This window comes from Protopterus annectens, chromosome 7.part0 (genome assembly GCF_019279795.1).
Source record: "Protopterus annectens isolate FY-2018-M chromosome 7.part0, PAN1.0, whole genome shotgun sequence".
Taxonomy (NCBI): Eukaryota; Metazoa; Chordata; order Ceratodontiformes; family Protopteridae; genus Protopterus; species Protopterus annectens.
In genome coordinates this window covers 1,766,219,775-1,766,239,774 of record NC_056739.1, presented here as the reverse complement: position 1 = coordinate 1,766,239,774, position 20,000 = coordinate 1,766,219,775, and the positions used below count along the sequence as shown (strand labels likewise).

The 20,000-nt window shown below is 36.9% G+C and overlaps 1 protein-coding gene across 1 annotated transcript in view; it reads left to right on the top strand.

Moving 5' to 3' along the window:
- RHCG (Rh family C glycoprotein) overlaps positions 1-20,000 on the top strand; it is a 315,521-nt gene that overhangs the window by 268,465 nt on the left and 27,056 nt on the right. The window contains exons 7-8 of the mRNA XM_044078306.1: positions 3,457-3,578; positions 14,246-14,319. Coding sequence (XP_043934241.1) covers positions 3,457-3,578; positions 14,246-14,319 — 196 coding nt within the window. The remainder of the gene's footprint in view (positions 1-3,456; positions 3,579-14,245; positions 14,320-20,000) is intronic.

Genomic DNA, 20,000 nt, shown 5'->3' with positions numbered 1-20,000 from the left:
CTGAGTTCTATCACTTTTAAAATTATTTTATCCCTAGCCATTGTCATCATATTTTGATTCACAACATTCTTTTATGCTTTCACAGATTTATTACCGCAAAACATCTGCTTTGTGAAGTTTTTGCTTCTATAAAATCACTTAGTTTCTTATCATTCTTATCTCTGAACTCCCAGTATTGTTCAGCCATATTGGAATAGATTTCTGCACAAATCATCTGTCAATAAAGAAAACATTCAGTAAAATTCTTAACAGACATCTCTTATATAACTATAACTGGATAAAAGGGGAATCTAATTATTTGTAAATCTATGGTCCTTTAAAGCAGACAAATATATCTACAATCTAGTGGTGACCTATTAGGAAGTGAATGACCAGAGGTGCTCCACCCACAGAAGCATGCAAAGAGACATAGTAGCATTTGTTTTGCATGTGTTAAAGGTGGGAAATACATTAGACTTGCGCATGGGGTAGCTAGTGGGGGGTGAGAGGGGTGGTCCGCCCCAGGCGGCACTTTTTGACTTCACTTGCCGAGGGACTGTCACATTTACTTTTTAATTAAAAAAATACTGTTTTTGTTTTTAAGGGCATTCTTCTTTAAGAACAGACTGGTCACACACACCTGTCACGTCATGTCTGTGTGTGCATTGTTGCACAGACATCCTGTTCTTCCTTTCCATCCGCACACAATTTCAAATACAAGCCAATGCTCCCCTCCCAATTTGTGTGTGATGTCAGGCCAGGCACACTTCCCACTGTTGCCTCTGTTCCTTCTTATGGGGTTTTGTAGTGGCTTAAGATTCTGTGGGATTGAGATAAGGAGACAATCCAGTTCCACTAGTGAATGTTTTTCACTTTGTTAAAGTGAGTTTTATGGTGGCTAAATACTATTTCTGATAAAGCTGCATTAAGAGTAACAAGTCTTAGATATCTGAGGACTGAAAAGGGGATGATGTATAGAGGCTGGCTCTTTAAATTTTAGAGAATGTTTCTGTCTGGAGGCTGGATATTCAACAAGCTTACAAGAAAGATGTGCTCTTATGTGTTGATGATGCTTCACTGTAGTTTAATTTTACTTTGAGCTGTCATTCAACTCTCTGTTTAAGATTAGTTAGTTAGAGTAACTTTACATTTCTAGTAGTTATAATTTCACTTCATACAGCATTCTTTATTGCTTATTTATGTTTTTCATGAAATTGTGGTTTTCTGGCAAATTAGTGGCAAATCATTAAGGACTGAAGTTAGAAAATAATGACAGACATTTGAGTTACAGACTTCATACCCTTCAGAAAATTCATGTTAATGGAAGACCTGTTATTCTATCAACTTTCCAAGTTTGTAAGGGCAATATATAAAAAGTGTCCCTATTTTCGGGCCTTTATCCAACTTTTAATTATGGCTTTATCCAAATTTCTTTCTCTAAGAGGTTCACAGGTATGAGTTGATTGTAATGACAGAAGTTTGAGTAGATTTTTATGGTGGAAATGTCCTTAACTGGATAATTTTGTGATTATTGGTTCATACATTTTGTTTCATTACTTACTGGAAACTGTTCAAAACAATGCACTTAAAACACTCTCTAACAACTATGCTGTATTATACAAGGAATATAATTTAATACAGTCAGGAAGGTGAATCAAAGAACACATGCATGTTTACAAGGTCCCAAATATGTGTGCAACGAGCTATTTTCTTTGATTGTAGGTTACAATGCTATTTCAATGAATGTGAGTTCCAAGGGCAGAGAAGTTTTAATGCTAAGTCTGTTTGCATTGTGAGACTGTATTGCTCTGTTTAGCAAATGTCTATCAGTGTCTGTGCTATCAAATTTAAAATAAAAGTTGTAAATTAAATCCAGATAATTGTTCTAGATGTAATGCAGAAAACAGTATGCACATTACAGTGTTTATGATAAATGGAGAGGAATAGCCAAGTAATAGGACACTGTAATGGCTGCATGGGGGGGGGGGGGTCTGTGTTGGGAAGCCCCATTTGACTATTATTTTGTGAGTGGCAGCAAAATCAAAGACAGCCCTGGGTGGCACAAACTCTAGGTACGCCATTGGACTATTATTTAATTGGTTAGTATCTTTTGAAGGGAATCCAGTACATGTTGACCTGAGATGAGATGATAAATAAAGCGCAGATCTCATCCCCCCTCCCCATGGACAGTAGACACTGATTTTTCCCATTGTCTGTACTAACCTAGTTATTCTAAATGCAATCCCAGTTCTCCCCTAAAGTTGGTCCAATGCTCAGTCAGATCTGCTCAGATAACAAAATGTAATAAAAATAGATATCCTAGATTTAATATATAAGAAAATGCACACCTTTGTATTAGTTAAATACTGTTGACCTTCTATCCATCCAGCAACCCACAATCCCTTTTTCCCATTTTTGCCATGGGGTCAGAGTGTCACTTCACCAGTGACAATCATCTAGAGCCAGTGTTTATACCACTGGGAGGCTAGCTCTGCCATAGACTATTGACCACATTTGTGATTTTTTTTTATCAAGATGATCATGCTGGAATTCACACATTACTTTTACATGTTATCTTTAAAATTCAGTAGAGCATACCTCTCAAGCTCTTAGCACAAGAGATCTGGACAAAGCCAAAAATAATGGGGGGGAAATGGCTCAAAAATAGGGACAATTATTAAATGTTATTACTTTTATAAACTTAGAAAGTTGTTAGAATAAAAGCTTTTGTGTTACTATGCATTTCTGAATTATATCAAGTCTGAAGCTCAAATGTCTGTCATTATTTACTGACTTCAGTCCTCAATGAGTTGCATCACAAAGGCATGCTGTAGGTGGATTGGACACTCTAAATTGGCCCTAGGTGTGAGTGCATGCATGTGTGTGCCTTCTGTGAAAGGTTGGGTGCCGGGCTGGCAACTCGACACCATAAAACTCCGCTGCCAATCATGATCGGACAGGTGATCTGCTGTGGGACCCCTAACCAGGAAAAGTCGAAAGAAGAAGTCCTCAATGATTTGCCAAAATGCCACACAGATTTTTGGAGGAAGAGACTAAACATATGAGGCAAAAATCTGGACATTTTGCAAATATGGACAGTTGAGAGGTATGCAGTAGAGTTAAGTGTACTTCCTAATGACTTGTAATATGTTTGTACAATGGGTTTTAAGCCCAAATCTTCATCTTTGAAGTGTATTTTTTGAACCCTGTACTAAACATTCTGTACTAAATATTCCGCTTTTATTAATGCAACTATTTCAAAAGTAACCCTTCCTTCAAAACATTTATGAGAATCACAAACCTAGGTCTTTCTCATGACTAGAATTAACATCCCATGTCGATTATATAAACAATAGTCAGGATAATTTTGGCATGCAGCTGGTGTTGTTAGCTAATATGGATAACTGTTTAATGTCATCAGTAGTCACTTTATTTGATAATGTATATGCAGCTCACTAAACATCTCTTCTCTCTTAGGTTGAATGCAAATTTTGGTTTTGAAGATCATGAGGCCCGAATTCCTACAACCCAGGGAGGATACCAGGCAGCAGGCATGTGTGTCGCACTAGCATTTGGCCTTGGTGGAGGAACTCTAGTTGGTGAGTAAGCAGTGTGGCTTTTTTTGTTATTTTGTCGACTTCACCCTCTAGTGTAGTTTATTTTGTTTGCCCACACTTATCCCAGGCATACACCCACCATTACCACTTCAATATACTAGTCTAGAACACTAACAGTTAACAATATAATAAAAGGAAACTGTTATGTTGGCTCACTAACAGAAAACATTGGAATTTATGGGAGATTTAATATCTTTTATTGGACCAGCATAGAGTTTGCATTATTGACTACTGTGTGTTCTTGTAACAGACTGGCAATGGCATTTGATTATAACTGTAGACGTCAATGATCTTACTTATATAATTAGACTGCATAATCAATACATTTTGTTTGCTTCTACGATGGGTGTTTTTGAACTGTCCATCAATGTTTCTGACAAAAATCATAAAACGATGAGCAGTGCTATGTTACAATTTTTAAAAGCTGTAAATCACTTTGGGCTGCTACACTTCCTTCTTTTTATTTCTCCTTTTTTATGTTCCTTTTAACTTGTACTACACTGGAACAGCTAATGTTTTTTGTAACATAAAGAATTGTGTTATAGGAGTAATTGCTGTCAAAGCCATATAACACCACTGTTACACTTTATTTCCTTCAGTAATCAGTAGTGCATGGATCTTTTAATCAGAGCTTTCCAATCATAACCACATAGGTATTACACATATTTTTGAAATGTCAAATTTCACCTCTTGTTTTTTTCTCTCAATGTCAATTTTTTATCATCTATTTGTTAAATATATAACAACCTCATTATGACTGAAACTTCTTCATAATCTTCTGTTTATTACAGTGATAGCTGTTGATGCTAAATTTACTTTTAATCATATTTAAAACATAACATTCTGTCTCCTTTGGCCTTTTTTCAGCAGGTAAAATTGTCAGGCTTTTTCACATTCATTTATCCTGTACTTAGAAATTGGTACCTTATTCTGTCAATTTTGGATGGCACAGTGGTGAAGTAGTGTTGTCACCTCACAGCAAGAGGTTCTCAAGTTCAATTCTCGGCTGGAGTGCCTTCTGTGCTGAGTCTGCATGTCCTCCCTGCATTTGTGTGGGTTCGTTGGATACTCCAGTTTCCTCCCTCTTTACAAAGACATACATCTGGAGCGTTTCTCCCTGGGTCTCTGCTGAAAGTTGGCTCTATTCCAAGCCAGACGTTCCTGGTAAACAAATAATAAATAAATCTTCAGAATAGGAATTAGTGTTAGTCGTAGAATGTTTAAGTGGACAGAAGGTATAAATTAGCAGTACTTCTTAGGGATGATAAGATTCCCAGACAGCTTGATGTAAATCTGCATAAGTTGAATATATGTAGCACTCATTTTTTTGGAAGTACATATAAATGTGGAAGACTGGGGACATGGCCTATTTAAAATTAGGCCATTTTGCATTTAGCTGTACTGCTGTGCAAGGATTCATAGACATCTGTACTATGCAAGATTCATTCACAGTAGTTTACAAAATAAGGAAATGTATGCAGCAATGTAGCCATGTGCACCTTTGCTTTTCTGTGGGGGAATATCTGCACAGAATGCAACAAAACAGTGTCATCCAACTCAGTGAGAGAGTGTATAGGTTACCTATGAGCAGCTGAAGCACTCTCTTTTGACTCACCTGTTTTCAAATGATAAATATCAAAAAAGCTAGGTTGAAAATCCAGAAAAACATATATTTTTTTTCCAGTGGGACAAGCCCTAATGCATTCTACATTTGGGTTTGCTCCCACACCTTAAATTATATATAACAACTCCACGGTCACACCATAGTGGAGAAAAAAAGGAAGAACCCCTGTCTTGCACAATACTATGCAGTGAGGTGAAACCCACCATGACATTACATTTTCAAACTAAATTTTCTCCTGCCATCAGCTCCTAAGACAGCTGATTATGTGAGGGCATGTTTGTCTGTAAGCATGTGTATGTGGGGGTCTGTGAACTTATGTGTATAAATGCTTATTGTGAGTATTCTTATGTCTGTGTTTAAGATGACTGATGTCGAATGTGACTTGTGACAGGCATGAATTCAAAAATTCCAAATGCAGTGTCCTGCTACTGAATGTGTGCATGCCTATCAGTCTGTCTGTCTGACTGCATGAATGTGTCTGTGAGTCTTTGTGTGCTTGTTTGAGTGTGTGTGTGCACATGTGCATGGCTGTGGGATTGCATGTAGTTTCCACTATCAGACAGGGTGGGAGGCTGACAAAAACAGAGCCATAAATGATCGCAGCTCTGGACTTCCTATCCTATAGTTGTTGGAGAAGGTACAGTATGCAAGTTTTGTGTGTGTGTGTGTGTGTGTGTGTGTGTGTGTGTGTGTGTGTGTGTGTGTGTGTGTGTGTGTGTGTGTGTGTGTGTGATAAGTATTGACATAGTTGCAGATACAGCACCATACAGAATTTTTGTGTAGGAATAAATTATTTTAAATTTTCTGCACACACACATTCAATCTCCTAGCTGAAACTCAACATGGTTTTTTGACCTGGCAACAGCACCACCACTACCCTTATCAGCTTCACCAACCAAATTAATCAACAGCAGAATGCAGGTAATCGGGTGTCAACTGTCTTTATAGACCTCTCAAAAGCATTTCATGCAGTCTCCCATATCAAAGTATTCACTGTTCTCTCACAACTTAAACTAAATAACTCTGCACTACTATGGTTTAAAAACGATCTTTCTAACTGACATTAAGTGGCAAGATATTTTATCCCATCTTCTCCCCGTCACCTTAGGAATGTCTCAAGGATCTATACTCAGTCCCCTGCTCTTCACAATATTTACAAACGACTTCAACAAAGCCACCCTTCATGCAAGCCTAGTCCAATATGCTGGTGACTCTACCCTAATCTGTTCAGCCTCCACTCTCCAACTTCCATAGAAAATAACCCAATAATCCTTCACAGCCATTGAAATCTGGATAGCAGACTCACAATTAACACTCAACCCCCCCAAAAAAGACAGCTTATGCTCTTTCATCCCTCCAAAGCTATAGACCCCATTTCCCCTTTTACAGTTATTTCCTCTGACAACACCCATATCACAACAGGTATACTGAATACGTCCATATATATATACACATAAAAAATCATATGACTTGCAGCCATAGTCACATGATTAGAATACAAAATATTTATAATCATTAATCAAAAAATATAATTTAACAATTCTTATAAATATAAATCATATTAAACAAAATAAAACAAATATTCATTTTAATCTAGTCTGTTGTATTCTATTTAAAATAGGTTTTAAAGATAATGCTGCATTTAATCCAGGGGGTATGTCAGCGGAAAGCCTTAATATCCATTCATATTCCTTAAGGTCCAAAGAATTGGACAAATCACCTCCCCTAACTGTTGCTAAAACACGATCTATTACTCTAAATTTAAAACAATGTTTATTTCCTAAGGATTGTATATGCCTTGACAGTGCATTGTTTTCATTATTATGCCTAATATTGGACCTATGCTCTATTATAACACCCATATCATACCAGTTGTATACACCAAGTTACTAGGTGTCATCATCATCCAAAACATGAAATTCCACAAGCACATAGCTCAAATCATAACATAAGTGCAAAAAAACTAGGCACACTCTACAGATGTAAAAACTACCTGACCTCCAATAGTAAAACTAACATAGCAAGCACCCTCCTACTATCCACATTAATCTGCACTTCTCCTATCCTAATTAACCTAAATAAAGGTGATCTAAACAAAGTATCCACTTGTTATACCATGATAGCTAAATTTGCAATTGACTCTTTCTGGAGATCTCACCAATGTCAAGCCCTTCGTAAACTGTCCTGGACTGAATTACAAAACTTACTGACCCTAAATCAACTCACCCTAGCTCACCAAATTCTCTACTACCCCAACAAAACCCCAGCCCTACATGGCCTAATTAACCATTACACCAACAGTTATCAGCTAAGGTCCACCAACAAAGGACTGGTAGAAGTATCCAAAAGTAGACATATCTCAGGTGATTCCCTTTACTCCTGTACTATCATAAAAATGTGTAACTTCCTCCCAATTGAAATCCGGATTCAGACAAACAAAATCAGCTTCAAAAATCAACTAAAATCCTATCTCACCAAGTCTTGGATATGTACATGCTCTGACCCAAGCTAACTCCTTCAACCCCACTCTATCTTCATAACTCTTGTATATCTTGAACCATAACTATATCTGCTCTAATGTTTTCTAATAATTTCAAAGTCATATAATTCCTTGTAATACAAACTATAGCGGTTTTCAGAGAATTATGTATTAAGTCTTCAACTTAAGATTGCTGTTATGTATAACAATGTTGTGAATATGTTCATTGGTTCCTTGTACTACTGATACTCGTGGGAATCTTTGACAAATTTGTAAGCTTCTTTTCTGAGTTGCTGTAAGTTTTTTTTCTTTGAACTGATATATTGTAGTTATATATTTCATGTAATGTCATAATGTATAGAGCCTTTCTCCCCAGGCCTCCGCTGAAAATGGGCAACCCTGCCCAGTTGTACTTTCCCGGTAAACAAATGTAAAATAAATAAATAAAAATAAAAATAAATTTTCCAGTAGGCAAATTCATTACCAACATAGTACATCATCTAATAGTTAATCTTCCAAAGAATCAATGAATATGATAAGTGCTGAATTAGTATTAAGCTAGTAGGCATAACACATAATTATTCCTCGCCTTACAAGTGCTTTCTAGCATCTCTGTAACACCTACTGGCATGCTGTTTTGTCAGATAGTTTTTTTCAGTTTGTAGCTTGAAGCTAGTAAGTTTGCTCACTAGTCTTATTTCTTCTAGGAGTTTGTTCCATCTGGAGTCTGATCCTTAAAAGTGGACAGCATCCATTATTAAGGAGCTTGTAAATAAGGGTGCTAAGAAGTAGCTCCCCCTTCCCTTTTTATAATTTTTTTCCAGAAGTTTCCTTTTCTGTCACTTTTGGCATTCAGTGTTGTTTCTATGGATTTTCATTACTCTCTTCCCTTACTTAGCTACCTGCACTAGTTTCCTTTTATGTCTTCTTTCCTTCCTCCTGCATCCTAATTCTTAATTGAATCTTTATTAAATTTTAGCAAACAATATAGCATTCACACTTTATCTAGCATTGCAATTTTTAGCACTCTAGAACACTTATATAGCAGCTCCCATGCCTGCCTTTCTAACTGCTACAACACATCTACATCTAACTTTACTACTCTCCTCTCTTAACCTCTTCCTCCTTTCATTTTCCTTAATTTTATACTTCCAGACCTTTATATTTCAGTCATCTCCATCTAAATTTTCCACTAATTCCCTGTTTCAAAATGTCTACCTTCAATAAAATAACTTGCAACTCCTTTCTTCTCTGTGACCACATACTCATACATACATACATACATACACACATGCACGCACGCACACACACACACACACACACACACACACACACACACACACACACACACACATGTATATACTATGTCTATAGCTATATTTATATCTGTATCTACATCTGTATCTAAATGTGTGTGTGTGGATGTATGACCATTCATTGAAAATGCAAAATATGAACAGTAAATGATCAAATACAACCTGTCAATCACCAGCTGATCAAAAAAAAGAACCTGTAAAATATATTTTTGAAAGGGGAGAACCCCCTGCACCCTCCAGACCTCCTGCTAATTATATATACCAACTCAGAGATTCCACTGTAGTGAAGAAAGGGCAAATTCCCTAATTCCCACTGTACCACAGTCACAGAAGCAAATCAATCAGCTGTACTGGCTTTCTCTTGGGTTCAACAAGTTGACTTTCGACAACTTATCACCTACATATATATATATATATATAGAGAGAGAGAGAGAGTATTTCCAGAACTCATTATATGACATTTGATATATTTAATTGCCATCAGATTCATTATCCACGCCAGTCCATCTCCTAGATATTCTGTCCTTTATTAGTCGTGTCTAGCAACCTAAATCTTCCTTAGGGTAATGATTTATTCCATACAAAATGCACTGTATCTTTTTAATTCTCTCCATTATAGCTGTAGTTTTATTACATTGCGTACTATGTGCACTGTCTTCACTTGCTTCTCCACACAGTTCCATAGACAGCTCCATACTTTTTGCCACCAGTTGTTCAAGATTCTCTAGGATCTCAAAATATTAAGTTTAATTTTCCTAGCATTACCCTATAATTTGAAAGCTTTTTTCCTTCAAGTACTACCTCCAAAGCTTTCTATTTAACTCTCGTTCCACAATCTCCAATTCCAAATCATTACAATACTTACTGCCCACCATTCAATTCCCATACCTTTAACAGGGAATATATACCAATTTTTATGTACCATTTTATACCTAAAATCAGGTCCACTCTAATCTGCTTTGCTGCCATCAATTGCCCCTGGGTCTTCTTTTCCCAGTCTACTGTGAGTTTTGTAAGAATTGGTTTAGTCTGTATCACTGCTCTGTACTCTATTTACATTCTAAATTCTTGTAGTAATTCATTTAGAGGGCAATCACCGTCTCAGTAAAAGTTGGGTTAGCAAAGCCTTTCCTTTCATTTTCAAAATATCATATCATATATCTCTCTTCCCAATTTGCCCCTTCACTGGTTGTCCAAGCCTCAAAGTTTATAGATTTGTGTGACAGTGCTTTTAGAAACCCGATCTCTCATTTCTGTTTTCAATACCGAACACAGCTGTTAAAACTGTACTTCTCTCTTTCTTTCTCACCCTCACATCTTTTTTTTTAAATTACTCTCACCATTGGAAACTGCCAGTTTTAACAAGCAAGCTATTCATGTTCTGTTTACAGTTTTCACACTGTGGCATTCCCGATCCCCCTTTTGCCACTGCTCTGTAGCATTTCAATTTACAACAGTGGATCATCCTCCAAAATTTATATTTGTGAGTAAATTATTCCATATCAGTTTTACCTCCAAGGTGCTGAGAAGGCTATACATATAAAATAAACAAAGTACTTTCCCTCTTATTCTGCATTCTCACTTCCCCCCTCTTTTTGTTGTTTCATCATCTTACTCAGGCTTGCGACAGGGAACTTCTTGTTTGGGTTCTGAGCTATGTTTGTTGTACTAACATTGCCTTTGACTTTATTGCTTGTATTTATTTATTTTATATCAAGTTTTAAAAAATATAGTCAAATAAATCACAATCCTATTTCAAACCTTGTTGTGTTTAGTTTGCACAACCTTACAGTCTTTTTGTACTCTTTGTTATAGCTTTCCTTTGTAAGTTGAGAGCATGCATAACATATTTTGACTTACGATTTTTTTTTTTATCTTATTTTATGTTCTTTTCCCAGACTGTGTCTTAGGCGGGGAACATTGTAAATTCCTGAGCTGTTCTACAGTTATTCTATAGTTATTTAATAACAGGTGACTTGTGAGAAAGACAGCCCAGTTTTTATCACTGACTTGATAAAAGTGTCCTTAAAAATTAGTGCTCAGTGTTGTCAAATATTCACTTTTCAAAATGCCGGCTTTATGATATTTACTTTTTTAATGAAATGAAAATATAGCTCATGTCATGTCATATAAGTATAGACTTATATTGTTCCAGGAGCATTGCCCCTGCAATTCGCATCATCCTGCTGATATCCTTTTTTTCCTATTTTCTCCTGTTTAGCTGCACACTAGTCAATGGAAAGTGAGGGTTTACCTTCCACGACCTTGGATATCAGTACTTGCAGTTTGAGCTTATGGTGTATAACGTTATGGTCCATGCTGATAATTTGTTTATGATGTTTTTGCTTACACTATGTGTTGGTGGGTATATATATTTTTGAATAGTCTCTTTCAGCTACTGTCTTTTCCAACAAAGCTAAAGTGCAGTCATCTTTGTTAAAAAGCGAAGACAGAAGCTTAGGGTCCTAGTTTGTGAAGTTGCTGGAAGGTCAGAGAGAAGGTTACTGACCAGTCTACACTCTCAACTAATTGTTGGCAACAATTTGCACTATTTTACCACTACCTTACCTGTGTTATGATTACAAAGGTTAAGTCTAGATGGAATTCTCTGACTACGTGGCCAAGGGTGTACAGCTGGTTAACATTGTTTTCCCCGATATGTAAGCATTTTCAAGAAATGGATCTCTGCAGTGAGAAATACACCAAGTTGTTTAGAAATGGTTGAGTTATTCAGTGGCTAATGGTTAAGAATTACTCCATGGCTTTGTCCCATATTTCAGGTCAGCAGCAAAGAATGGCAGATGTAATGTGTAAAGGATCATAAAACATTCCAGTCTTGAGTATATTTGAAAACTTTGGTGAGGTCTTAGCTGCTGTAATTTTTAGGTATTTGTTGATAATTATGACTTTTTGTTCTGTTAATCTTCATCCAGGAGTGAGGGCAAGTTGTTAATTATATTATTGATAATTGTCAGGACTCCTTCAAATTCATGGGTGATTTAAATTTTGTTTCAGATGTGTCAAATCATTCCTCTCTAAACTAGTAGGGAAATAGTTGGGCTAAGGAACTTAGGGAGCGGTACAATAGGACTGAAACAGGGTATTCATGCACTATTCAAGTAGGCATCATACACGTAACAGGACAGGCAGATGTTTTATATTTGTAGCTCTTCTTACTTGTCCTTCAACCCATGTTATGAGTTGCATCTCACCTGACTTGTATAGAAACCCTGTTCAGAACCTCCACTGTATGGAATGTAAGATGATTGCAAAGCCTTTCTTCCATATTACATACACACTCTCCATGCACCTACAGACAATTTAAACTCACCAGTCCATCTGCCATATCACTCTAGGATATGGGAGGACACTGCAGTAGTTGGAGGAAACTCACACGAATACGGGGAGGACATGCAGACCCTGCACAGAAGGCACACATGCTAAGAAAACTGAAAAGTCTCTTGTTGGGAGGTGACAGTGCTTCTTAATGCACTCAACTTATTTATTTATTTTATTTTATTTGTTGACTGGGAAAGTCTGACTAGGACAGAACCTATTTTCAGTGCGAGCCCAGGGAGAAATGCTCCAGATGCATGTCTTTATGCTTCTGGTTTAATGACTTGTGTATGCTCCTTTTCAAACCACATGTGAATAGTGATAGAGTTCGCTAAATTTATTCTACGGCCACCTAAGATATGGAGGCTGACACCTTATTTTATAGTGAGGCATGAATTTAAAGAATTTATACTAAACAGTTTGGATCAGTTCTTAGAGGCACATTACATGTTCATGCACTGGTAATCTTACAGAACCAACTTATATAGGTTCCTAGGTTCATAGTTACATACTAGGATAGTTCCCCTTGTAGACCATTTTAAGCCTAGCCAATTTTCCTCTTAGTGAGAATCAATCCTGTACCTCTTGAATATGAGGTAAACATCTTAATCATTATGCCATCTCCCTATATTATTACAATATTAGGATCTTCCCCATTAATAGCCAAATTATGGCATATGACTGGATTTCCATTTGTACAGAGGTGAGCTATCTATAACAGAAGGGGAGTGTAGCTAAACATTTACAAATACATCATAACTCATTTCCCATGCTATAAAGGGAAACCCAAGAGCCTTAATGAATCTTGTTTCCTATAAATCAATATATGTGAACAGATTTATCCTGCATAGTCATCCTCCTTAACTAACTCCCCACATATCCTTATAAGACTGCCATCTATAGCCCACTAATACTCTATGTGATTTTGAGAGTGCTAGATTTGTATGGATATGTGCCTCCAACACAGAGCATGCTATTCTTGATTTTAATGTATCAGACATGTTTAAGTGGTATATCACTACTGATACTGCAGATATAGTGTACATTCACTTGGACAAACAGCTTATTTATGTGTCATTCATTTTTGTTTGTTTGTTTTGATCTATGATATACGACATGATGTCGGTGATGAACATGATCAGCCAGGTGACATTCAGTTTAGCAATCAGTCCCATTTGGGACATGATGCAGTATAATACACGGAGGGGTAAAACAGTATTAAATGCCTTATTTATTATCAGTGAAAATGAGAACATGATGATCCCTTTTTCTTGATATCACTGCCTGTAATGGTATGCAAACAAATCGTTTTAATATGTGCATTTTTTCATCCAAACCATCACTTTATTGAATTTTATGTACGTATTTATTCTATACATTTATTTATTTATTTGTTTGTTTGTTTATGTATTTTTCAATCTGTTGAATATAATATGCGCAAATGCATCTTTAATTGCAGCTGCATGATCAGTTACAGTCATGGCAGGTACTCCTGAAATACTTTCTTTACTGAAATAAAAGCAATGCACATGGACTGCCTTAATCTTTCAGACTCTTCCCCTTAGTTATCTATCTCAAAGCTATCTTTTTGAAACTGAATGTATTTCCACATATTTTTAGAGTTCTCGGGATGGTGATGTGATGAACCTTGGCATTAATTAACACAAGCATTCTCAGTTTTATATGTCCTTTGCATTGTATAACTGATTTCATAGACTCTGTCTTTATTGAAGTTTGACATTTTGTTTTGCCTGCGTCCAAGTTACAATTTTGCATTAGGCGTGTGAATTGGGTGCTTTCCATGAAGGGAAATTTCCAAAATTTCTGGAAAAAAAAGGTTGGATTATAATGGCATTCATGGTTTCCTTTTGTTTCTTCTATTTTTGTCTTAAAGGTTTGTTTTTGCGGTTACCCATCTGGGGAGATCCTGCAGATGAAAACTGCTTTGAGGATGACGTTTACTGGGAGGTAAGGAGACCACTTGAATGCTTGTGCTTCACAGTGGTAAATAATTATAGGTTCATAGGTTCAAAGGTAAGTACTTGACTAGCTTTTTGTCCTCAAAAAGTCCTATCCTATTTGGTTATAGATGGGTCTTACCCATCCCATGGTTGATAATTTATATATTACCCCTAATAAGAATTAATGGGATCATAGGTTCATAGGGCAATACTAGGCTATTGGCCCAGAGGCCTATATAAACTTAGCCAAGAATTTCACCCATTCTTACCACAGATAATTTGAGAGGACCCATGCATGGGATAAAGCATTTAGGAGCTGTTTCTGTCCATTAGTAGTACAGGGTGCAGTCATTATCAGCTATGGTACTAGCTAAGTCAGATTAGACAGATGCCTGAACATGGCATCTACTTTCTACTTAACTAGTGGCATTAGCAAGAATATATCATTAATGTTTGGTATACAAATTAGTTTCATTTTGCGGGTGCTAAAACTACGGGGGATAACAGTAGTAAGCTTCTACTGATGGAATGTAAAACAAGGCAGTAGAGCCATTTTGCATCTGTGACAATTAATTTGTGAAATAGCTACAGTCATTTAATACTTCAACTCAGGCAAAGACCTATAAATTGTGGCACTGAATTATGACAAAAGGTCTGTGTGCAAACAAGATTAAATGAACTGGTTGTCATAACTCAGTGTCACTCGATGCTCTTTTTCATTCGTTCATTGGCCGGATCTTATTTCAGAAGAGTTGTAAGAAATATGATCACAATCAAACCTCAAGATCCAGTGTAAGTTTGATGGCAATGCACAGCATTTACTAATTTCACTCTTAAATTGAAGCAATGTTGTTATTTATGAAATTAGAGATTATAAGTGAAGGTTTCACAGCCACATACATCACGGTCACCAAAAAACTGCAATAGGGGTTAACTACTAATTGAAAATTTGCCACACATCTCACACTACCATGTAAATGGCAGCAAAAGCAAAGAGCATCATTCATTTTCCAACAGCTTTAAAACCTGCTAGGCATTTTGTGCTAACTCTAACCCTGATCTGTTCTTAATTTCTACATTTTGCTTTGCTCCTTCTAGAATGCCTAATACTATAAAAGACCATTTATAGTTATAGTAAGCATATATCAGATGTTCATAGGTTCATAGGTTCATAAGTTGGTACTAGGCTATCGGCCCTAGGGCCTTTACAAGCCTAGCCATAACAATTCCCTGGATATTTCTTCCCACAATATTTACTTCACTGGACCCCTGTGTAGCAGGGTGACTGACGTGATCCCCGAGGTGAATTTCCCATCCAAACATCAAGGTTCCTTTTGAAGAGGGCCAGAGAGGCGCTTTGCTTGACATGTATGGCCAGACTATTCCAGAGTATGGGGAGTCTCTGGGTCAGGAACCTATCCCTCCAGCATGTATTGTTCATTGTGATGACAAGGTTTAGGTCCCTGGAGCATGTGGCTCTGATGGATTGGGAATTCTTTAAGTGTAGCATGTCCAGCAGCTCAGGGTTTGACATGGCCTTGTATGTTAAGCAGAGATCACCTCTGAGTAGACGATATGCCACAAAGTATAGCTGGAGTTTTTTTAGATGGTCAGCATAGGGCATCTGCTTTAGGCCTGTGATTCTTTTAGTGAGATATTTCTGCGGCCTTTCCAGCTGTTGCAGATGTCTTGTGAGGTACATACCAAGACTTTTATCTTCTGAAAATGTATGTGTGTATATATCCTATTATTTGATTTGATTGAATAAGGTCAGTATTTAAAAAGTACCCTGCACTTGTCAGTGACTTAACAGGTAACACAGTTTGTGATAACGCTGCAAGAGCCAACAGCTACAAGTTCAATTCCCATACCAGCTGCTAGGGTGATTCCTATGCAGAGATGAAATAGCACAGTTGTGAAAGTGTTTGCCTGGAAATGTAACTAGAGAAGTTTCAAACCCTTGACACAGGAAACAACAGCCTTAATTATATTAACTAACCAGTTAGAGCAACAAGGTCTTTGTTTAAGTAATGACAATTATAAGTATGAAACTCTAATGTCTGCCATAATTCAATGAGTGCAGCAATCCATGAGCTACAATGGACATAGCTCCTATAAAAGTCAACAGCAGGATTCTCCTGTAAAACCAAGGGCAGTTGCGATAGATGAAAATATGTCTGTGTAGGGGGAGGCTTTATTACAAAGTCCAGATAAACACTAAGTTACACCAAGGAGAGTATTTCAAATATTACTGCATCTCACTTAAAAAGTTAATAAAGGAACAGGTCTGGCATCATGATGCACTTTACAGTCAATAAGAGGTATGAAACTGTAATGTCTGGCATTACTAACTGACTATAAGAATCCATGATTTCTGAGGTCAGGGACAAAAATAAGAAGAGACATTGGGGACGTTTTCTCAATTCAGGGATGGGTAAGAGATATATAAGTCTTTATGTGTGTGTGTGTGTGTGTGTGTGTGTGTGTGTGTGTGTGTGTGTGTGTGTGTGTGTGTGTGTGTGTGTGTGTGTGTGTGTGTGTGTGTGTGTGTGTGTGTGTGTGTGTATATCTATATATATATTAGATTACCAAAATCTCAGTAGACCGATATGCTAAGCACCGAGCCAAAAAGCTCAATGTGTCAGAAGTGTCTGACACATCAGAATGCTGACTTCCAAACGGTCGATAGTCCAACTTGAGCAGAACAGGAAATCCACTCTTGTGGACGATATAGTGCAATCTCGGAATTGGTATATTTAGGTTACGGGGGGATATGAGGGGTGCAGGGGGATGTAGCCCCTCTGCATGAACGTGAAATGAGAAGGGAAGTGTTTTAGATTTTTTATTTTTAGTGTATGCTTTGTTTTAGTGGTAAGGGTTTAGTTTAGTGTAGATGGTGGGCAGGGTGTGAGTGAGAGGAACTAGGTAGTTTTATGTCGAGTGTTGTGGGGTTTTTTTGTATGTTGTTTCTGTGTGTTGTTGTGTGTATGTTTTATGGAGGTGTGTCGGGGTTTTGAAGTGTTGGTATTGCGTGTGTCAGGTACATGCTGTTTCGGTGTTGTGAAATGTCGGTGTTGTCGGCTCGGTGTTTTGCGTGTCGGTTATGTGGGGTGTCGGGTAAGTGAAGTAGACCCTATATGTATATACATATATATATATATATATATATATATATATATATATATATATATATATATATGTATATATCTGTGTGTGGGTATATCTGTGTGTGTGTGTGTGTGTGTGTGTGTGTGTGTGTGTGTGTGTGTGTGTGTGTGTGTGTGTGTGTGTGTGTGTGTGTGTGTGTGTGTGTGTGTGTGTGTGTGTGTGTGTGTGTGTGTGTGTGTATGCATGTGTGTGTGTGTGTGTGTGTGTGTGTGTGTGTGTGTGTGTGTGTCTCTCTCTCTCTCTCTCTATATATATATATATATATATATATATATATATATATATATAAAACATGCATATGTGTGTGTGTGGGTGTTTTTGAATGTGTACACATGCATGGGAGAATAAATGAGAGGAGATGCCTGGGTGAATGCAATGCATGGGTTACCAGTATTGACTACCAGAGGAAAGTGCTGATTTGCATTCACAATAGTTAATGGTGATTCAGAGACATGCAAATTAGCCAACAATTAGGTATTTACTTATTGTGGCCAACATATCTCTGAATCACAATTTCCAGCATTGCCAAAACAGTTAATTTTGGCTACAGCTCTAAACACAGCTAGGTTCTTTTTGAATCCCTGGTGTAGTCTCTTTCTTATCCTCAATACTCCATGTTATGGTCTGTATCCCTCTTGCCTATCCTATCAGCTTTTTTTCCATGTACTGCTGTCTCCTTCCACCAAGGACGGCACTCAAATCATGGTTTAGCTGTGTAATAGGAATGTTTCTATGTTCTGAGGATTCTATACTGCTTTTTTTCTAATACTAACACCAAAGTGTAAGCCAAGAATGGGCAATTTTGTATCTTGAGACCTGTGCACCCAGTTTTCTTTTTTTTTTTAGTCTTATAACCTGTCTCTGTCTCTCTCCATATCCTATGAAATACAGCGCATATATCAATATCATCTTGATAAGATTTTGTAAAAATAGGGTCCACCACATGAAGGTACACACCAAGACTTTTAAAGAATTTAGTTTCAGTAGTATTAATCTCCTTTCCTGCTAATTTGTCCTGTCAATTAGGATCTTGTTTCATCTCTCCATTAAGACTTATGGTATTATTTCCAAGAAATTACTGTAGAGAGAAATACAGAGACTAATAGAAAGATATAGATATAGACACAGATATAGAGATAGATACAAATTATACAAATATTAATACAAGTACATGTACAGATATAGATATCAATGCAGATACATGTATAGATATAAATATAGATATAGATACAGATATAGAGATAGATACAAATTATACAAATATTAATACAAGTACATGTACAGATATAGATATCAATGCAGATACATGTATAGATATAAATATAGATATAGATACAGATATAAAGATAGATACAAATGATGCAAATATTAATGCAGGTAATAGATATCAATGTAGATACATGTATAGATATAGATATAGATATAGATATAGATATAGATATAGGTATAGATATAGATATAGATATAGATATAGATATAGATATAGATATAGGTATAGGTATAGGTATAGGTATAGCTATAGATATAGATATAAATATAGGGATAGATATATGTATAGATATAGATATAGATATAGATATAGATATAGGTATAGGTATAGATATAGATATAGATATAGGTATAGCTATAGGTATAGGTATAGATATAGATATAGATATAGATATAGATATAGATATAGATATAGATATAGATATAGATATAGATAACCTGGAGATAGACTCCAGGTTGGTGGCACAGCACGAAGCATCAGAGACTATCCATGTGCAACTAACAGTGGGTAAAACTGCCTTCCAGTTTATAGCCTGCTACAGACCACCCTCCCAAACCCAAGAACCCCACTCGGCCTTCCTGAGAACACTGGAAAATATGAAGGTCTCTCCAAACACCATTATATTGGGCAACTTCAACTACCCAAACATAGACTGGGAGCATTACTCTAGCTCCAACACCCTAGCCCAAAGGTTCCTAGAATTTATAAACTGAAATGCTATGGAACAACTTGTTACCACTCCCACAAGAGGGGAAAACATACTGGACCTGATCATCACCAACATGGGGACTCTATGCTCCAGACCAGAAGTGTATCCCTCACTGGTAAGATCAGACCATAAACTAATCTTACTGGATATTCACATCCCGACCCCAACCCCTGCCCAGAAAACCACAGTGAAAAACTTCTCTAAAGCAAATTTCACATTCCTCAAAACCGAGGTGGAATCCTTCAAAGCCCCTGAGCCTGTGGAAAATATGGCCCAGACCACAGAATCCTTTATAAACGCATTCTATGAACACCTTCAGGAATGCATGGATCATGCAATCCCAAATAAAACCAAGACCCAATCCTCCAAAGGCAGACGTCCTGTCTGGAGGACCCCAGCCATAAACAAACTATACCATAGAAGGAGGAAGCTACAACATGATAGAGCAAAATCCCAAAAAGGGAAGGCATCTCTGATCAGTATTAGCAAAAAACTATGGGCACTCATAAAATCGTCTAAGGCCAGCTTCGAGAGAAAAATT